Source organism: Esox lucius, chromosome 21 (genome assembly GCF_011004845.1).
Source record: "Esox lucius isolate fEsoLuc1 chromosome 21, fEsoLuc1.pri, whole genome shotgun sequence".
In the NCBI taxonomy this organism is placed as follows: Eukaryota; Metazoa; Chordata; class Actinopteri; order Esociformes; family Esocidae; genus Esox; species Esox lucius.
In genome coordinates, this window is record NC_047589.1 from 20,762,031 (window position 1) to 20,783,836 (window position 21,806).

General features: G+C 43.7%; 1 protein-coding gene across 1 annotated transcript in view; it reads right to left on the reverse strand.

The window, feature by feature from the left end:
* Positions 1-21,806, reverse strand: part of col15a1a (collagen, type XV, alpha 1a) — a 72,040-nt gene that overhangs the window by 35,224 nt on the left and 15,010 nt on the right. Inside the window, exons 3-4 of the mRNA XM_010885705.3 lie at positions 6,360-6,907; positions 1,238-1,312 (exon numbers count right to left, since the gene is read on the reverse strand). Coding sequence (XP_010884007.2) covers positions 1,238-1,312; positions 6,360-6,907 — 623 coding nt within the window. The remainder of the gene's footprint in view (positions 1-1,237; positions 1,313-6,359; positions 6,908-21,806) is intronic.

Sequence of the window (21,806 nt, forward strand, 5' to 3'; positions counted from 1 at the left end):
TTTTCAAGAAGCAATAACTCATGCCTGTGCATACAGTAATACTTTAAAATTGAGGGGAAAAAGCAGAAGAAACAACACAAATTATGTTTTCAAAACAAGCTAATGAATATGTCAGGCCCTATGGCAAGCCAGACTAAACCAGCAATGAAATTCTGATCACCACAAGACAGATCCCACAAACTGCCCTGCGACAAACTGCCCTCCCTTGTGACCACTAGAAGGTGGTAAGAGCCTATAACCAGCCCTGCGATGTTCATACCACTAGAGGGAGGTATGATCCAACAAACAGCCTGGAGACCTTAGGACCAGGTCAGCGGTTCTGAACTCCAGTCCTGAGCACCAACAACAGCACACATGTTGGTTGTTCCCCAACCCATCGGATTCCTATCTTTGGGGCTTTGTTGATAGCTGAAAGTTGAAACAGGTGTGCTCGTCTGGGTAATGGAGGACAGAACATAGGACTCACGGGTCTAGAGAGTAGCGACTGTTTTGCTGAGTTGGTACTGCCTGGCACCCACAATGCACAGGGTTGTGAGTTTAGTTCCCACCGGGGCCAGTACAAAAACAGTCATGTAAATATATGCCCTCGCTACTGCAACTGTGTATGAGAGTGTCTGCCGAATGACAAAACAATGTAGATAAATAGAGGACTCTTCCTCGATTAACGTGTTCTGACATTCAACATTCCGTGTCTCCATGATTTTCAGGTCATCAAATTAGTGGGAATTACAGTATATCAGGAGGAATGTCCCTTGCGTTCATTAGGGATTGGCCAATCAAGCATATTCATGATGAAGTCAACCATTACAAATTGGAGAAGGCCTCAGTGGTGCGGTCCATAAATGATACAGAGATGTGATGTTTAAAACCAAACAGACACCGGATTTGCTTTGGAGCACACTGAGGTGGAGCGTGTGTCCGGCTTCAAATTCCTGGGCGTATACATCATCCCGGACCTCTCCTCGACCCTTCAACACCTCAGCCTTGGTCGGAAAGGTGCAGCAGTGCCTGTACTATTTGAAGAGGCTGAAGAAGGCCCGCCTGTCTTCCAAGATCCTTGTGAACTTTTCCCGCTGCACAATCGAGAGCATTCTGACTAACTGCGCCACGGTTTGGTATTCACAAATTGGAATTCATGCCATTGGGGAGAGAAACGTCAAGCAGTCCTTAGGAAAGGGTGGGGGAAACACTGATCTAAGGGAAAGAAGCTTTGGGGCAGTAATGGGAACCCACTCACATACGGGTCATCCTCTTCACATTGGTCGTCTGGGGCTGTGGGGTCTCCCTTCAGAACCAGCTGCTGAATAGAACCCTGGAGGGGGAGACAGAGAGAGAGTCAAAAGTTGAACGACGTAAGCCCAGAAAGTAAACAGCATATTGTGGGTCAATGTGTGCAACAGTTGACCCATTGAAGCTTGATGTACAGCGCCTCTTCCATCTTGGTCCAGAAGCAATCACACACACAGATACTGAGTCTGACTGTATGAGAGAAGTCTGGAATCTCTAATTCAATTTCTGCGCTGCTTCTCATGACAATGGAATATAGCTGATGCCACAATTACAGCTCCCCCCCTCACACATGCTTATGTACACTCAGGAGTGCATCAAGACTTGTACCCTCACACACAAACACACAAATACACACATTTGTTTTTCTATTCTTGTGGAGGACTAGAAAAAATGAAATTATCTGAAAAATGTATACCTAAATCTAACATAACCCTAACCCATAATGCCTAAACATAACATCTATGCCAAAAAGCCTTTTTCTTAAAGGATTCTTGTGGGGACAAATTGTCAGATATATTTGCAGTAAATCCAGGATCTCCCACCCAAACACACACACAAATGTTGCCTTTACCAAAATAGATACTAAGAAATTTTCCCCAGCAGCCAATTTTTTCTGATTAAACTGTACTTTGGGGAAATCGTTGTCCCCTTTATATAGTTAAGCCAGAAACACACACCGTCTTTGCGGAGAAAGGTGCCACAATTGGACTAAAACAAAAATCTTGAAGACAAGGAAACTGCTCTCAACAGCACATACAGTAAACCGGTCTGCATAACAATGACAGAGACACAAATGGACAAAGGCAAGTTTAGATGTGATCTGTTTAGGGGTCCATCCAGAGGGCATACACCTGCTTTCAATCCAAAATATCATCTAGGAAACAAGTGGAGAGAAGGAGAGGAAGAGGAGAGTCTGGGTAAACCTAATCAAGTCCATCTGTTGGGTCCGTAAACAGCAGTTGCAAATAAACAATGAATGTGCAAAACAACAGTGAGTTTTCTGTTTTTCTGAAATCCATCTTAAATGGCAAGCAGGAAAGAACAGAAAACTGGGGTGTTTTAAATTAGCATTCACTCAAGCATTTTGTTGAATTAATCTTCAAGTACATTATAATCAGTAAACCTTCAAAGTAGGAAAGAACACTAACGTCATTCCTGTTCAGCAATGATTCCATCATCACTGATACATTAAGAAAAAGTCACAAGAACACACCATTGTCTCTTTACATTAATTATGTTAATGTACATAAATCAGTCCTGGCTGAGCTGCAGTTCCTGACCTCTGGTTAAGAGGTCGTGCTGCCACCCCCAGACACAACTAGTTTACCTTGTCTCCATTTATGGCCTTTTTTGTTAATGTAAGTGCTTGGAAGATGCAATTCAGGATGTTATGCACAACCAATTTCAAACATATTGTAACAATTGAACTCAAAATACAATATAATACAAAACGGATGACCAAGAACACAAACAAATACAGGGAACTGTTCTGTCTCCTGAACTTTTAAAACTTGTGGCTGAAATTATGCAGAAGAGTTTAACTTGCAACCACAATACCACAGGTTGGCTGCTTTGCAAAAGCACTGTGTGACAACTACTAACATAAAAAGGGCTTAATAAAATAAATTTGATTGATTGATTGATTAACACTATATCCAGTGCTCCACTAGGGTTCCAGCGGGGGAGTGTCCTGAGTGGTTCCAGCAAAGGAGTGTCCTGAGGGGTTCCAGCGGGGGAATGTCCTGAGGGGTTCCAGCGGGGGAGTGTCCTGAGGGGCTCCAGCGAAGAATTGTCCTGAGGGGTTCCAGCGGGGGAGTGTCCTAAGGGGTTCCAGCGGGGGAATGTCCTGAGGGGCTCCAGCGAAGAAGTGTCCTGAGGGGTTCCAGCGGGGGAGTGTCCTAAGGGGTTCCAGCGGGGGAATGTCCTGAGGGGCTCCAGCGAAGAAGTGTCCTGAGGGGTTCCAGCGGGGGAGTGTCCCGAGCTGCCCCCAGTGTACATTGCCTCCAGCTGTGATATTGGGTCAAAGTGCAACCTACTGCATCTTTTAGCAAAACATTTCTATCTCCGGCCCCGGATAAGCGGAAGGAAATGATGATGACTTCTATCTTTCACCACTTTCCAGTCCAAGAAAGCAGAAGATGCCTGTAAATATACACTCACCTAAAGGATTATTAGGAACACCATACTAATACTGTGTTTGACCCCCTTTCGCCTTCAGAGCTGCCTTAATTCTACGTGGCATTGATTCAACACGGTGCTGAAAGCGTTCTTTAGAAATGTTGGCCCATATGGAGATTTGTGGGATGCACATCCAGGACACGAAGCTCCTGTTCCACCACATCCCAAAGATGCTCTATTGGGTTGAGATCTGGTGACTGTGGGGGCCATTTCAGTACAGTGAACTCATTGTCATGTTCAAGAAACCAATTTGAAATGATTCGAGCTTTGTGACATGGTGCATTATCCTGCAGGAAGTAGCCATCAGAGGATGGGTACATGGAGGTCATAAAGGGATGGACATGGTCAGAAACAATGCTCAGGTAGGCCGTGGCATTTAAACAATGCCCAATTGGCACTAAGAGGCCTAAAGTGTGCCAAGAAAACATCCCCCACACCATTACACCACCACCACCAGCCTGCACAGTGGTAACAAGGCATGATGGATCCATGTTCTCATTCTGTTTACGCCAAATTCTGACTCTACCATCTGAATGTCTCAACAGAAATCGAGACTCATCAGACCAGGCAACATTCTTCCAGTCTTCAACTGTCCAATTTTGGTGAGCTTGTGCAAATTGTAGCCTTTTTTTCCTATTTGTAGTGGAGATGAGTGGTACCCGGTGGGGTCTTCTGCTGTTGTAGCCCATCCGCCTCAAGGTTGTGCGTGTTGTGGCTTCACAAATGCTTTGCTGCATACCTCGGTTGTAACGAGTGGTTATTTCAGTCAAAGTTGCTCTTCTATCAGTTTGAATCAGTCGGCCCATTCTCCTCTGACCTCTAGCATCAACAAGGCATTTTCGCCCACAGAACTGCCGCATACTGGATGTTTTTCCCTTTTCACACCATTCCTTGTAAACCCTAGAAATGGTTGTGCGTGAAAATCCCAGTAACTGAGGAGATTGTGAAATACTCAGACTGGCCCGTCTGGCACCAACAACCATGCCACGCTCAAAATTGCTTAAATCACCTTTCTTTCCCATTCTGACATTCAGTTTGGGGTTCAGGAGATTGTCTTGACCAGGACCACACCCCTATATGCATTGAAGCAACTGCCATGTGATTGGTTGATTAGATAATTGCATTAATGAGAAATTGAACAGGTGTTCCTAATAATCCTTTAGGTGAGTGTATATGGTTTTTACAAATGTTGCAGAAATAAGAGTGTGTGCCTGCACGCTAACAAACTGGGTGATTGATTGGCAATGCATGTGGAGCTGTCTGGCAAGTTCTGCTAAGCAACATATTTATGGGTAATCAGCTGCCTATACCTCAATCTATTTATAATAAAGGCATCCAGGGTTTTTTGAAGTGTATTGTCCACCACTATGTATGTTGCCTTTATGCTTACATTTACTCTATGAGAGTAGGTTAGGTGGCCTAAGAAACTTAACCGGGCTGAATGGTGTCCTGGCTGCAGGAGTTGGGAACAGCTGTTTTTGCCTCTTACCTAATGTTATGACAGGACCTGCCACCAATCAGAAGCGCAAAGGCCAGACTGACCTTTTCTGCACACTGCTTGCCGTGACAGAAATGAGCTGGCTACAGAAGAGTGGTCAGACGCTGCCAGTCAGACTCAGGCACTCAGAGACAGGCACCGGTCTGTAGGAGGGGTTCCTCATTGCTCAAGACCCAGGACTGTGGGTCAAAGTTGGGAGGTCGATCTGGCGTCAGACACACATCGTGTTGTAGACAGCACTGTGTCAGTTATAACCACATGACTGCTGAAAGGAGTAGTGTTGTGATGACAGTGACATGAATGATGTTTTTCAATGGAAACATCATTATAAAACATAGCCCGCAGCAGAAGTAGATATGATTAAAGCAATACTGTTTCTATTGATTTTAGAACATGGTTCTAAACAAGGATGGAGTCTTATCCATTTTGCTGTGGTCAACCACACACATAGACACACAAACCCCAAATAGATCTTAGTAGCATTCCTCAGAGATCAAGACAGCATCTTACTAGCGTTCTCAAAGGTCAAGACAAATTTTGTCAACATAAGCCTTGAATACACACAGACAGACAAGCGCAAGGAGCTAAACAGACCCACAACAGACTGGCAGAACGAGACAAAAAAGGGACAGAAATCGAGGGGGAGACAGAGACGAAAGAGGGGAGAGAGGTTTGCAAGCAAAAGAAAAAGGAGTATCACAGGTATATTTACATGTTGACCAGTGAAAGTGAAATGCCTGTTCTTCTTGTCCCTGAGCAAGGCAGCAAATTACCAAATTTAACAATGAAAGTAAAATGTAGCTTTCACCTCGCGTTCAATCGATAACAAAAGTATATATCGAAAGACATGTTTATTATGCCGTTAAAACAAATGTCGGACTGTTACATTTGGGCTCGGCTGCGTGTCAGCAGAAGGGGCGAGGCCAGCCTCCAGTCACAATCTCCACTCTGACTCACTCCGTTCTCATTCCCAGGCAAGCCACAGTGATTTAATGTGAAGTGCATGGGGGTGAGCAATGCCGCTAGCCCTTGCTGACCAAGCATGGTGTCATCAGCTTGTCACTCACTACGACCACTTCTGAACACTTTGGGATCCATGACAGGTGGTTTTTTGGGGGCGGCAGTAATTGAAATCAGTGGATCACATAGGGGGGAAATCCTTTTTTGAATCCCAACAAACCCAAACATTAAATCAGATCGAGGTCTGATTTAATCCCGGATGGGCCGCTGCCTGGCTGGCACTGGGTGCGCACGCTGCTGAATGTTTGGCTCCATCACTGCCCTGCCCAACAACCAAAACACGCAAATACGCATTACATGAAAACCAGGCGGAAAAAAATACAACAAAAAAATAATAATTATAATAATATTGGAACACTGTCCGTCAACTCACCACAAACCTGTCCAGCCCCGTTGCGCCTGCGTTGCCCACAAAGATGCCCGAGCTGGCCTCGAAGGTGAGGGGCTCAGGGCTCCTCTGGAATGCCACCCTGTGGTACTCCTCGCAGTCCATGTAGAGACGTACCTCCGACCCTTGCACGGCAAGCGTAAATCGTGCCCACCTCCCTGTCAGGTCGCCCAGCTTGAAGCTCGCCGCCTCCTGGGTCCTCCCCACCCCTGGGTCGGTGTAATAGAGGAGAACCCGCTGGGAACCGTCCTCGACCGGGCTCAACGCCACGCCCAGGTGCACCACCCGCTGGTAGGCATCGGTGACGGCAAAGAGGATACCGCCCCGTCGTGTGGTGGGCTTGGCGGTGACGGTAACGGCGAAGTCATGGTAGAAGGGATCGGGGATGAAGGACTTGGCGAGGCGACCCACGTTGGCATCGGGGCCGAAGCTGTAGGCCGGGTAGCCCTCGAAGCCTGTGACGAAGGACACCGAGGGGGGGAGGGGAACTCCAATCAGTTCAGTCAGGTCCAACTGGCCCTGGGAGCCCCGCTCTAAAACACAAAGAAATACACGCTTTATTCAGTTATATGAATAGGACATGACTGTGGTGCATTAATAACACATTCATATTAATTATATTGTGTCTGAGCCATACATTGAGTCTGCAATATTAATACATTAATTAATTAGGTAATAATGACTAATATAACTGATAACAAATTGGTTTACAAATTTCACTAAACTAACCACTGCCCCCATCATGAAGGAGACCCTGGCATATTTCCAAACATTACTTTTCCCTTCAACGTATTACCAATCTGTCCCAGTTTTATTCAACTGAACGATGAGATCATGGAAGCATTCCCATACTTCATCCCTTCTATCCCGGTCCCTATGGCTCAGCAACTCTTTCTGCGCACACACATATTGTACACAAACTATGTCACACACACAGACACATCTCTATGCACTCATACACTCCACATATGGTCCTGATTAGAATAGAAAACCTAAGGAACAATCGTCCATCTTGTGAGACGCTGAGGCAGTATTCATCTGGAAGAAATTAGCGTAGGTTGATACAGTACACGTGCCGGGCCATGCTGCTCCTGTAAAAACGGGCCTAGCATTGCTAGTCCCAAACTGCGTGATAAAACACCAACACGCTAGGTCACAGCACTAATGTCCCCTCCCATTGATTATGAAGGCAGACCTTGATACTGCCGACAAAATTTCAGAAAACAAGATGCCCTATTACAGGCAACAGTATTGTTTCCTTCATGGTGAAGATTCAAAGAGGTAAAAAAAATACTTCTAGATGTACATGTAAATGTGTTATACAACACCAAGTCTTTTTCATCTTACAAGTGCCCTACAGTGGGGCAAAAAAGTATTTAGTCAGCCACCAATTGTGCAAGTTCTCCCACTTAAAAAGAGAGGGACAAAATGAGAAAAATAAATACAGAAAATCACATTGAAGGATTTTTAATGAATTCATTGGTAAATACCTTGGTAAAATTAGTATTTGGTCACCTACAAACAAGCAAGATTTCTGGCTCTCACAGACCTGTAACTTCTTCTTTAAGAGGCTCCTCTGTCCTCCACTTGTTACCTGTATTAATGGCACCTGTTTGAACTTGTTATCAGTATAAAAGACACCTGTCCACAACCTCAAACAGTCACATTCCAAACTCCACTATGGCCAAGAACAAAGAGCTGTCAAAGGACACCAGAAACAAAATTGTAGACCTGCACCAGGCTGGGAAGACTGAATCTGCAATAGGTGAGCAGCATGGTGTGAAGAAATCAACTGTGGGAGCAATTATAAGAAAATGGAAGACATACAAGACCACTGAGAATCTCCCTCGATCCGGGGCTTCACGCAAGATCTCACCCCGTGGGGTCAAAATGATCACAAGAACGGTGCGCAAAAATCCCATAACCACACAGGGGGACCTAGTGAATGACCTGCAGAGAGCTGGGATCAAAGTAACAAAGGCTACCATCAGTAACACACTACGCCGCCAGGGACTCAAATCCTGCAGTGCCAGACATGTCCCCCTGCTTAAGCCAGTACATGTCCAGGCCCGTCTGAGGTTTGCTAGAGAGCATTTGGATGGTCCAGAAGAGAATTGGGAGAATGTCATATGGTCAGATTAAACCAAAATATAACTTTTTGGTAAAAACTCAACTCGTCGTGTTTGGAGGAGAAAGAATGCTGAGTTGCATCCAAAGAATACCATACCTACTGTGAAGCATGGGGGTGGAAACATCATGCTTTGGGGCTGTTTTTCTGCAAAGGGACCAGGACGACTGATCCATGTAAAGGAAAGACTGAATATGGCCATGTATCGTGAGATTTTGAGTGAAAATCTCCTTCCATCAGCAAGGGCATTGAAGATGAAACGTGGTTGGGTCTTGACAATGATCCCAAACACACCACCCGGGCAACGAAGGAGTGGCTTCGTAAGAAGCATTTCAAGGTCCTGGAGTTGAAAGTCTGTGTTGCCCAGCGACAGCCCCAAAACATCACTGCTCTAGAGGAGATCTGCATGGAGGAATGGGCCAAAATACCAGCAACAGTGTGTGAAAACCTTGTGAAGACTTACAGAAAACATTTGACCTCTGTCATTGCCAACAAAGGGTATATAACAAAGTATTGAGATGAACTTTTGTTATTGACCAAATACTTATTTTCCACCATCATTTTCCACCAAATCATTTTTGGATTTCTTTTTGTACCTATGATGAAAATTACAGGCCTCACTCATCTTTTTAAGTGGGAGAACTTGCACAATTGGTGGCTGACTAAATACCTTTTTGCCCCACTGTAACTACTTTAAAACCACAGACATAATGATTCTGAAGACATGTTTTCTGCTGTCATGGAAACCTTAACCCTGGTTCTGAGGGCATATTTTCTGCTGTCATGGAAACCTTAACCCTGGTTCTGAGGGCATGTTTTCTGCTGTCTTGGAAACCTTAACCCTGGGTCTGAGGGCATGTTTTCTGCTGTCATGGAAACCTGAACCCTGGGTCTGAGGGCATATTTTCTGCTGTCATGGAAGCCTGCATCTGAGGTCCATCAGTGCTGACACCATGAGCTTCCTGCCCACCAAGCTGCATCACAGCAGATATTACTGGGGGTGACATCACACAGTGCACTCTGGTAGGCACATGTTCCCGTGATGCAATTCTAGTCCAACTGTACAGAATGTGACATCATCATTGGTGGCCTTGAGGGGACTAAGATAATCAAAGTCTTAGTCTAAATGGATGGCCATTTACCTCAGGTCAATTCAGCTCAAATGGACTCTGGGTCTGTGTTTAATAGTTTCAGTATGCATTCAGAATGTTTCAATCCACAGTCCAAATAACACCAAGTGTTATGTTTTAGCATGTTTTAGTGTGATGGTGAGCTTCTTACACATGCCAGAACAGAGCCCATTAGAATGACTCACCGATATAACAGCACTCCATAACTCCTGGTGGACTGGCCAACGGGTTTCTGGGAGCCGTCAGACATTGCCTAGTGGAAGATTTGTTCCAAAATGGTTCCATATACTCTCATTTACCACTTTACCACAGGGGTGCAGAGGATCACTACATCAGGTAGTGTGTGTTTATATGTTTGTGCATATGCATGTGTGTTTGTTTATATATGTGTGTGTGTGTGTGTGTGCACATGCACGCATCAAATCTCAAGACAGGAACGCGTAGAGATTTTTTCCTACCAATTCACACAACCTACTCCACAAGTCACAGAAAGATGATATGTCTGCCTAATTATTTAAAAATAAACATAAAAGATGTCTTAATGGTGGATTTCTTTACACCCCATTATATGAATCATTTTACAGCTGTGAATAATTTGGAATGAGATTTTAGCAACTTTCCAAATGTCTTAGAATAAGAAGGATTGCATTATGTAGTATTTTTCCGGTAACTGTGAGTCAGTTATAAGACTGGATCGCTCAGAGACACCTCCTGGGAAGCCACTGTGGTGTGAATTGAACATCCGATATATAATTATCCCATTCAGAAAATAATCCGTACCACAGGGTTGGGTAGACAGAGGACACATTTCTTTTGACCTGGAATAAACTCCCCAGTCAGTGTAGAAGCTGCAAAATATGAAGGTTGTGTAGATTTTCACACATGAACGTGTGTGTTCGTGTGAACTTGAGTTTTTTGTATGAAGTGTGTATGATGTTTGTATGATGTTTGTATGAATGTGTGTTTTTATAAGAACGTGAGTGTTTGTATGAGTGTGTGTGTTTGTATGAATGTGTGTTTTTATAAGAACGTGGGTGTTTGTAAGAACGTGGGTGTTTGTATGAACGTGGGTGTTTGTAGGAACGTGTGTTTGTATGAACGTGTGTTTGTATGAACCAGTGTTTGTATGAACATGGGTGTTTGTATGAACGTGTGTGTTTGTATGAACGTGTGTTTTTATAAGAACGTTTGTTCACGTTAGTGTTGATTTCCTCCCAGGATGATTTCCTACATTGGTCATTGCATTTTTGAGGAGTGTCTCATTTGACCTGGACTCCCCAGACCACTGCTTTGTTTTTGGAATGACTTCAGTGGATTCTGGCCAATTGATCACATAGACACAGTGATATGGTCTCTGCAATACTTCATTAAGTGCACATAACAGCTCATTCGTCTCGGTCAGGTTATGCAATTGAAATATATGATCATATTGAGTCCAAAATCATTTGCTACTGGAGTCACCTCAAAAGGCTCAGGAAAATGTGCTTTGTGCGTCATTCATTTTCTCATTTTATTGTTCATAACCTTTAGAGTGAGATAGCAGTGGATTAAGCATAGTTCAAAACAAATCTATCCCAAACCACAATTTATTAAGTGTCAGGGTGTGTGTGTGTTGCGTGCTTTGTGTGTGGGTTACAGTGTCTCTGTTACCACCTCAAATTGACCCAGGATTTCCAGTCAGTCCAACCGTCACCACTAATCCCATTGCAGTTGTATTACGGAGCTGCTTTATGGCCAAAGGCCCCTTCATACTTCTAATAATCCCAGGAGGAACAAAGTAGCAGTTACAGCACCAACCCCCACTACACACAAACACATGATTTCAACAACTTACAATTCGGGTTAGGGCATAGATTTAGGGACAGGGCTAAGAATTAGGGGAAAATAGGAAATTTGATTGAGAATAATTTTTGAGGTCCCCAGTAGGATAGTAAAATGTAAAGTGTGTGTGTGTGTGTGTGTATAGGAGTCTGCAGATGCTTTCATACATGGATGTGTGTTCTTATGTGTGTGCACGCATGTGTCATCAAAGTCGAATCCTTTCTGATCTAAATTCCACGACAGACCCAACTCATCTCCTGTCCCTTGGGGATGTAAACAGGACCGAGTTAGCAGCTGGCCTAAGGGGAATCTGCCTTGCCATTTTTATATAAAACAACAGCATTTGCTTACTTACACGGCAGTGGCTGGCTAACAGAGAAATGCAAAATCAGAATGTTAACAAGTCTAAAGTCTTTTACCAGGACCTGATTTAAATAGCTATGGTTTAAAAACAAAATTGTTTAGCTCTATTTGTTTTATCTACTACTTCATCTCCCAAAACTATCATTGTCAAGCCATTCCTGGAGCTGAATAAAACACGCTTATGAGACAAAACAACAAGCTTTAAGCATAAAGATTTCTCTTTGAGCAGATGTGAAATTCGGGATTAATTGCAAATATCCAAGGGTATTTGAAAGACGTTCAGTTTCATATGATATAATATGTACATTTAGTTTTTTTTATTATAAAATATTGCATTGTTTTGACAACATCACAATATAATTTGAGCATTACTTGGGTGACCCTGCACCAACAGTCCAGTGTTTTTCCTTCATAGCGTTCTTGTTTTTAGGTAGCCTATTTGTTATTTTTTCCATGACATATTGAAACTTGTTTTCTCATGACTCTGTTCTCCCTCTACAGCAGACATATGGTGAGAAGCATGTATGAAACACTGAATCTCAATAAAATCAAAGCCTTAAATCCCTGGCAATTCTTAGCTATAATGAGCAGCTCTAAACAAATAATCACAAAACAGCACTGAATCTTTAAATAAAAATATAAATCCTTTGTTGTGGTTATATGAATACTGATTTTCTTTTTCCATTACTCACAGTTCCACAATCACATCAAGCAAATTATGTCAATGGAAGATTTATTTGAACTTTAATGTCAGGATTGCACACCCAGTGCAGGTTTATTGTGTCTGTTCTGCACAGTGGCTATAGTCCAATAGAAGGGGTGGAAAGGCCAGGGCATTTCAACCTCCAGGAGTTAGATAGCTACATCTCTACAACCTCTACACATTAACAGGGCTAACATGCAGGAAGGGAAGGCATCTCTCTCAAGCGCACGCGTGTGTGTGTGTATATCACGGCAGCCCCAACTCCATTGACTCCCTCCACTGACACGTTGCATGAGTGTAGAACACAGACTGACTAAAACAGGCTCAGTAGACAGAAAGAAAGGTCTATCAGACAAACAGAGGCCCAGCAGACAGACAGGCAGACAGACAGACAGAAAGAGGCCCAGCAGATAGACAGGCAGCTCGGCCCAGCAGACAGATAGACAGAAGCCCAGCAGACAGACAGAGGTCTAGCAGACAGACAGAGAGACAGACAGACAGAGGCCTAGCAGACAGCCAGACAGACAGACAGACAGACAGAGGCCCAGCAGACAGCCAGACAGACAGACAGAGGCCCAGCAGACAGCCAGACAGACAGCCAGAGGCCTAGCAGACAGACAGACAGACAGACAGCCACAGGCCCAGCCGACAGACAGATAGAGGCCCAGCAGACAGACAGAGGCCTAGCAGACAGACAGAGAGACAGACAGACACCCAGAGGCCCAGCAGACAGAGAGACGGAGGGGTAATAAGTCAGTGATGATGGACAGACTTAGTGGAAGGGGAACAGGCAAGGTCCTTACATTCACTGAGCTGCCATGTTCCTCTATTCAACCTGGAATAGAACTACAGGTGGTGTGGGATGGACTCTGCATTCTTTAATCAAACTTTAATCCCACCCTGATATTAAATTCTTGGTAAAGCTAATGGTAGGGCCAGACCTGTGTGTACAAGCATCCAGTTATGAATTTGGTTTTACCCCATAACACAATGACACACACACACAAACACACATTCTAATGCTCTAAGTCACATCAGAAATGATAAGTTGCTGGTCACAAGAGCTAGAATTCAACAAAGCCACTCTAAATCTCTCCTGAATCCTCTCTGTCATTGTGGCTGGGAGTCGCCACGTTACAGTAACGGTTTCCTCAACATATCCTGTCGGGCTTTAACGATGTTGCTCTCTTGTCTGTGTCAGGACTAGTTTTGTGTTCATTCTGAAAAAAAAGCTTCTTTCACTTAAAAGTATTTCGCAAGATCAAACAACCTGTTCCTATCAGCCTCTGTGGTTTGAGTGACAGCCAGGCGTCGGGGGTGATGTCAGCCACGTGTGGTTTGAAAAACAGGAAAAGGGAGCCAACTGGATAAGTAAACACCAGTGTTTTGTATTCAGGGAGGGCACACGGGCAGGTGAACGACGGCCTCCTGTTAGCACAGAGCCTTTCTGTTAACGGCTGGCTTGAAGCTGAGTCAACACTTAGCCTAGCGCCCAGCAAAGCTGCTAGCCCCCTAGCCTTGATCAAAGGCTTACTGCACCTAAGTGGAAATGAATAGGAACCGCTTCCAGGGACTTCGGCTGATGTAAATGAAAGAGTAATTTGCAGGGATGACACCCAACATCTGCTCTCTAACAAAATCACCAGAGTAGGTGGATCACACACACGAACACACGAAAGTAGGTCAGAAACGACCTTTCAAATGATAAGATGGGAATGGTGAGAATAGCACTGGCAATAAGATCATGTGAAACGCCTTTCAGCAATTAGATCTAGTCATTTTATGAGTATGGCATTTCTGTTTGCGGCTTCATCATGGGAACAGATCCAGGTCAGTCAAACCAGAACAGCATCTGCTGTGGTTGACAAACAAACTAGTTAGTGGCAATATCCAACAGTGATTGAATGTCACTAACAGGACATTCAATCATTTCAGATTTGGTTTAGGGTTAAACGTCTCAAAGTAAATGTGTTTCAACAGTGGTGTGGAAGTTTCTGCATGTAGTGGGTCGGTACAAAGTCCCAAAATTTGTGGTCGGGGAGGGAACCTTAAAACATTTTAATCCCACCAGCGATGGTTAAGTGGGTCATGTTCATCAATGAAAACAAGTCTGAAACATACTCTGGGGAAGTCTCAACCCGAATGTTTAAAATAAATATATAATAACGTTTATTGAATGTGACCAAATGTGTTTCCCAATTTCATGGAACCCAATAGCTATGACCTTCCCCCTTCCCGGCAAACCCCAAAACTCTAGATAGGCAAAAGCGCAGACATCGGTCCTCAGCAACAGGCTCTGCCAAGTAGTGCTGCTCCTGGTCACACTGTCTCAACAAGCCTCAGTGAAAACTTTGGTCTGGCTGGCGACCTGGGTCAGCCTGCAGGTGCCAGACCCACCATTAGAACTTGCTAGAGTGCATTGACCCAAGGAATTCCATGGGAGCCTATGTTTTTAATGACTTTGTCCAATCATCTGGGAGATTCAGCTGTGTGAATACCTCAGTGTCACACTACTAAGCACTGTTGTAGTACCTGCTTGGCTACGGTTTCCTTTGTCGGCCCTCAACACTCCCCGCACCACTCCTTTCCACAAGACAATAAATACGCGGCATGCTTCAGCCATTTTTCAGAGGAAGACTTTGTACATAAAGCTTTTAGTATTCTCCAAAGCGAGAATACTAATGTTAATTCCTCGGTCAAAAGTACAAGTGCTGCTTTATTCTCTCTCGAGACGGTTGTTCAAACCAGCAACCCGTTCAGTTATCGGCCCAGTGCTGTGGCAACTCGGCCTCCAGCCACCCTGCCAAAAACACTGAGCTGGGACAACGGAGAAGCACAATCATACATGGCATTTGGTTTTCACAGGCATTCAAATGAAACTGGTGTGAAACTGCAGTCTGCAGTCATCTAAGATGTTTCATCCTCCTTGCACCTTCGTCTTCCATTGGAGCAAAGCCAGACATTCTTTCCTAGGACACCTCATTCATTAGAGAAGCCTCCTTGGGGGTTATTTACAGTCATTGTTTTCATCAGGAGAATCAACACACGCTGTTTTCCTATGTTGTGGTCTTTTCGCCAAAGCCCACATAAAGCCCACATAAAGCCCTTGAGGCTACACTATATATTTGTTCTAGTAAAATGAATTACATTACAACATTTGGAAAACATTTAAGTGACAGAAATGTTTGGTATAAACACCAAATAATTACTCAGAAGAAATACGTCTGTTTTCACTGTTACGCCCATTATTTATTATTACTGATATTTGTGCAAATGCATTAACCTTTAAAATATCTTCAGTTCCCGTTTGGTTGGAAACAAAAGGTAACATGTCATTATCTATTTGGCACAGTGTATGTTATAATTTATAGTGATTCAGGCTTGACCACAATCAACATTGGTAGGCTAATGCTTTGCACTGAGGTAATCCCAACTTTGAGACTAATCAGGAAAACATGTGCCATAATGTTCTCTGGGTTGTGTACAGTTTGAGTGCGCGCGCGTGCGCACGCACGCACATGTGAGAGGAAAATGACGATGAATTGCAGGGGGCTAGACCGAGCAAGCTAGACCCAGCTGGACCGAGCATGCAACAGAACAAACCTAATCTTCAAAAGCATTTTCATTAAACAATCTTTTTGTGAACACTCCAGATGACCTAATGCTGACATTATATAGCTTGTATCTGTAAATGTAATGAGTTGTCCATTGGCTTTGTACCTGGTGGCAGATGGCATGTTGCTTGGACCTGGTGATAGGGCTCAACTGTGTGACCGCAGACCTAATCTACAAAGAGCTGTGAAGCAAGGAAGTGGCCACTTGGAAACATTATGTGTGAAGTGAACGAAAATGTACGAAAATGAGAGAATGAGTAGGGAAGAAAGTAAGAGAAAGTAAATGACAACCCGTCACTATAGGGAGTAACAACAAGCCATGACCTGGACACACCATCTTTGGGATTTCATTAGCATCCCATATTGCTGTAACACCACAGCATTACTAGCTTGACAGCACTCGGGTCCACCATGTGGCCTTAAAAAACCTAATAGCCACATTTTCTTCCCAGCACATCCTCAAATTACCCGTATTCTGAGTTCGGGAAATGCGTCCACGCATTATGTTCTAAAAAGAGCAGAATTCAATGGAGTTTCCTTCAGTGGCATTGCCGTGGGTGACCATGACCCATGACCCCTCCGGGACAGAAATTAGACAAGGCATTTTCAACAGACTCTGAGCCCAGCGGAAACATCTAACATAAAAAAAAGGAGTTATTTGTTACATAAATGCATGCAGATATTTGCACTACATCCTGCAACCTCATTGGGCCAGACTTCTATCACCAACCCATGAATGCGCATCTTGCTGGCTGTCAATCAAACGGCGAGGGGCTAAAGCTCATTGGGTCTCAGCAAAGACAGGAACAGGATCTGTTATTAGGGCTACAATTTCACAGCCTGCGGTGGAACTTATTGCCAGGGGGCACAAGTGTGTTTAATATCCGGTCATCTCGAATGTCATCAGTCGATTGGTCTAATGTCCCTTGGCTTTTCACACACACGTGCACTCATTTACAGTATTGCTTGTACACAAACACACACAAATAACTACGAAAAAATAAATCCCTTAAAAATCCTATTTCACTAACCCATAATAAATTTTTTATTACAATCAAACCCACTGTAACTATACGTAGGTAGCTAACCTAATCCCCTACATTCTGCTGAGCAGGCTGTACTTGGGATAGCCATGGACGTTGTAGAGCCGGATGGAAACCACGGTATGGAGCTTATTAAAAACCCAGGAGCTGCTGTGGCACAGGGGAACACATTAAAGAGAGCGCAGACAGACAAGGTCAAGCACTTTTTTTTAAGAAACATCTGCTTTCGACCGCACTGACTGCCATTTCTGCAGGGGTCGACTTGGCTGGAAGGTCTGCGGTAAGATTCCTGCCTCTCTCCTTCCTCCCAGATAGTGTCCGTCTTCAGTGTCAGCACCCTATTTTCACCTGAGTAACGAAAATCTAATGGAATAGGGTTAGCTGAGGTCATTCTAGGTAAGTGGAGTGTCTTCTGAAGGATTTACTCTGTAGTTCAATCATAATTACCATAGTGACTAGTCCTGAGAAACAAAGGAGACAGTCTCCAGCCCTCAGCACCTGCATCCAACAAAATAACAGACACCCAGAAGAGCTGAGCAGAGCTCATCTTTAACCATCTTTTTTTGTTCGCAAACTGGAACAGTCCCACACACACACACACACACAAGTTTGGGAACAAACCGGGGTGTATAGCTGTGGTACCCCGAGAGTGACAGTAAGCACTAGGGCTATAGGGGCCTGTGCTGAGAGTAAGGACTCTCTGCCTGTCTCTAAATCATTCGCACTCTCTCTCACACACACCAGACACTGGGAGTCTGTCATTCAGGTAATATGTGTGTGTGTGTTGGGGGGGGCTGTGCGTAGAGCATTCTTGTGCCCCATCCAACATTCACAGAGAACAAGGAGGGGCTTTATCTCTGCCAGGCTGGTGGTCTTTTAGCCAAATACACCTAAGACCACAGAACTGGACAAAACAGGAGCGTGTAAAGCACTTCGTTGTCCTTTAAACACACTTCAGGTGGTCCTCATACACACATACACACACACAGTATAGAGGGAGGGGTTTCAAAAGAAGATGCTCCACGGATGGAAAACATTGAAACCCAAGCGGTGTGTTTCACAGTCTAAATAACGACCAAACGTTTGCACAACATTAGCAGTTAAAAAATGATTAAAAGGTGTCCTTATTAGGACATTTTGCCAGTCACCACAAGGAAACATATCATTTTTATAGTTATAGAACTGGGGTTATTTTTAGATTTAGGCATTACAGGTTACGGATAAGACAAGGTTTCTGAAGCTTGGGTTAGGGATAAAGTAATTGTTAGGGAACACGGATTTTTTGTTTTCCGGTCCCCACAAGATTAGAAAGGAAAAGGTGTGTATGTTTGTGGGAATACTGTAGATGCATGTCCCTCCCTGAGACAACCTGTTAACAGCATAAACAGCTGACAGACTGATGAAGTCACTCTGAGACACTGGGAGAGAGTATGTCAAGCGTTTTCCTCGGACGGCAGTGGTCGTTCCAGAGTCATAATAAAGCGGCCTCTTATCTGTGCCTCCACACCCGCCTTGTAACAGAGCTCTCATTAACATGTTGATGACAAACATTAGCATTGGAAATGTGCTAAAACAAGAGTTTAACCATTTGTGAGACTGTACTTTCCAAGCACAACAGGGGTTCTTTAGGCGTGTTCAAACCAGAGCAAAACCACAGGCCACAACAGGGCGTAGCAGTAATGATAAGGAGTCTGTTAATGATATCTCTGGTCTCCTGTGCCATTCTGTCTAGGCATAATGTCAAGGACCAAAAAGGCCAGGGTCCAAAATAGCTCAGTATAAAAGTTTACTGAGATTACGGTCCCACATTACTGTTCTCTTCATGCCAGATGTCTTTTATCGCTAATCTACTTGGTCAGGTCAAACACTGGAGGAACAGTTCAAACACTGGAGGAACAGTTCTAACACTGGAGATCCAGTTCCAACACTGGAGGACCAGTTCCAACACTGGAGCACCAGTTCCAACACTGGTGCACCAGTTCCAACACTAGACGACACAGAAATATCTACATATAGATAGTGTACAATGTGTCGTACAAATGCATATTTCTGTATTTGCAAAGTACTCAAAAGAATAATAGCAACGTTTGAAGAAGTGATAACATTTTGCTGAGATGTGTGTTTAATGCATTTAAATACTACAGATAGAGACAATAGATGGTGAGACAAAATGGGCTTCTCTGTCAAACAGACAGAAAATAATTCCAGGGAATTGAACAATGTTGTGGGATGGAATGTGAACCAAAATGTATTTTTAGTGATATGATATTGTAATTCTTGCTTATTCAAGGAACCCTCAACTATGCAATAAATCCTCATTGGAGCAAATCGATCATTAACAGGCTGACAACGTGCAGTACAATGATTAATGGACAGTCAAGTCTTGGTCAGCGAGCGCCAATAAAACATAAAGGTTTGCTCTTCCAAACTACACGCTATTCCACTCTCCTTTGATGACGCTTAAGCCAGGGCTAATTGGGTAGTGTGGGTCATGCCGCCTAAGAATATAGCCAGACCAGGCTTGAAGTTGCCATCATGTAAACAACAAGTTTTTTTCAGAGGCCTCGCTGTGTGTTTGACCAGCTGTAGTACCACCTCTCAGACCAAAGTGTCAGAGAACATTGCTGCGCCCTTTTGGCATCTTGTCTTCCACTTTTCCCCCATTCAGTGGAAGACCTTTTGGACAGAGAGTGTGAAAGCTACTATTGTCTCAGTGGAGCAAGAGGGGGACCACTTGACTGATAACGACTGATGATGTGACTCGTGAGAGGTGGGAGTCGTGCAGTGCATTCTGACCCCTGGAAGACTACTCATCCATAAAGGCTTTTTCCTTGGACTGCAGTGGTTGTTCTAGAGCCATAATGAAGCTCCCTCTAACTCCTGTGTCCATCTACACCACATGGACGTTTTGGAAATCTCTGTTTAGAAATCAGAACTACTCCTAAGGCGGCGGGGCTGTAATAATGCGCACTAAAGCCCAGAGCAATCCCATCTGTCTTGGCTTTGCATTGCAGTGGAATTATGTAAAGGGCTGCTCGCGGTCCATTCACAGGGAATGGAATCAGACTTTCTGACGACGATCTATCAACCTGACCTTCTGACCACCTCACTTTCACGATGCACTCCAGCTAACGCTTTAACCCCGCCCCCATAACAACATCACTCATAAACAGAGTCCACCAGGAACAGTTAAATTCCATTTCCTTTCCATAAAGGAGGCCAATAATTCTCTATTATTGCACATCCCAAAAGGTGACCCACTTCTGAGCATGAGAAGCAGATCATTCATTTGGGTCAAAGTTCGAAAACACTTAGCAGGTTCGTGGTAGGCCAAAAGGCAACTCCAAAAGCACATTAAGGCTAAACCATTTGAAATAACATTTTCATTTTCATGTGAAAGGTGTTGTAATTAATTAATGTCAACATGTTTTGTCTGCTGGGAATTCACCATGCCTTTTATGCCAATGGAACAAGCCAGTATATGATGTAGATCTGAACCCATTGAGTGCCCTAGGTTGTCTGACTGATCGTTAGGCTCTTGGTCAACTTTGACGTTTATATGCAGTAAAAATGACATTGTCCTCCAAGACCCCTGTCTGAATCTTGCCAGTATCTGAGGATTTATTAATTGCAAATGCTGTGGGTCTGTCACATCAATCATTCTAGTGGGGTGGTATTGAAGAGGATTTTCTTATATACGGCGTGTCTTTCATGTAGTAAAACACACATTTTAAAATAATATTTCCCTCAATCGATTGATTGGGAAAGCAGAACTCTGGTAGTGTTGCAGATAAAGTTAAAGACCAGCTGTACTAGGTTAATGAACTGTATAGTTTCACCCTTTGCTGTACTTGGCCAAAAGAGCAGGTTCAAGTTGATGTCCTGAGAAGCTGAAAGCTTGATTCATAATTCTCATTAGAGGCAATAACAAACAGGACCCTAACTAAACACTCCTAGCTGCCAAGATGCAGTTGTCCATTAACCTAATTAATCCACTATAGATTAGGAAAAGGTCATTTGATTCATAATAATAAATAAATCTGTTTCTGATTCCTCCCTGAAGAAACAATCAGATTAATTGTAACTTCTCAACCCATAACCAAACAAAAAGTGTAGCATTCATCTACATCTTTCTGCCAGTATACCTTTATCCAAGTCAACTTCAGAAGATAAAATAATTTTGGCAGCATTCGGAACAGTTGGGATGACCACATTTATGTCCAGGTCATGGCTTCCTGGGGCAAATGCTACAAATAAAGCCCTACTGACCAGGTTTTCTACTGGCCAGATAAAGGCCCTTGGGATCTTTAACAGAAGAGATAGCAGTTAGCCTCCACATAAATAGGGGCGGGTGACACAAGATCATGAACAGCGCCAAACATCTGAGATTACACTGCACAAAAACATCTGAGATTACACTGCACAAAAACATCTGAGATTACACTGCACAAAAACATCTGAGATTACACGGCACAAAAACATCTGAGATTACACTGCACAAAAACATCTGAGATTACACGGCACAAAAACATCTGAGATTACACTGCACAAAAACATCTGCGATTACACTGCACAAAAACATTTGAGATTACACTGCACAAAAACATTTGAGATTACACTGCACAAAAAC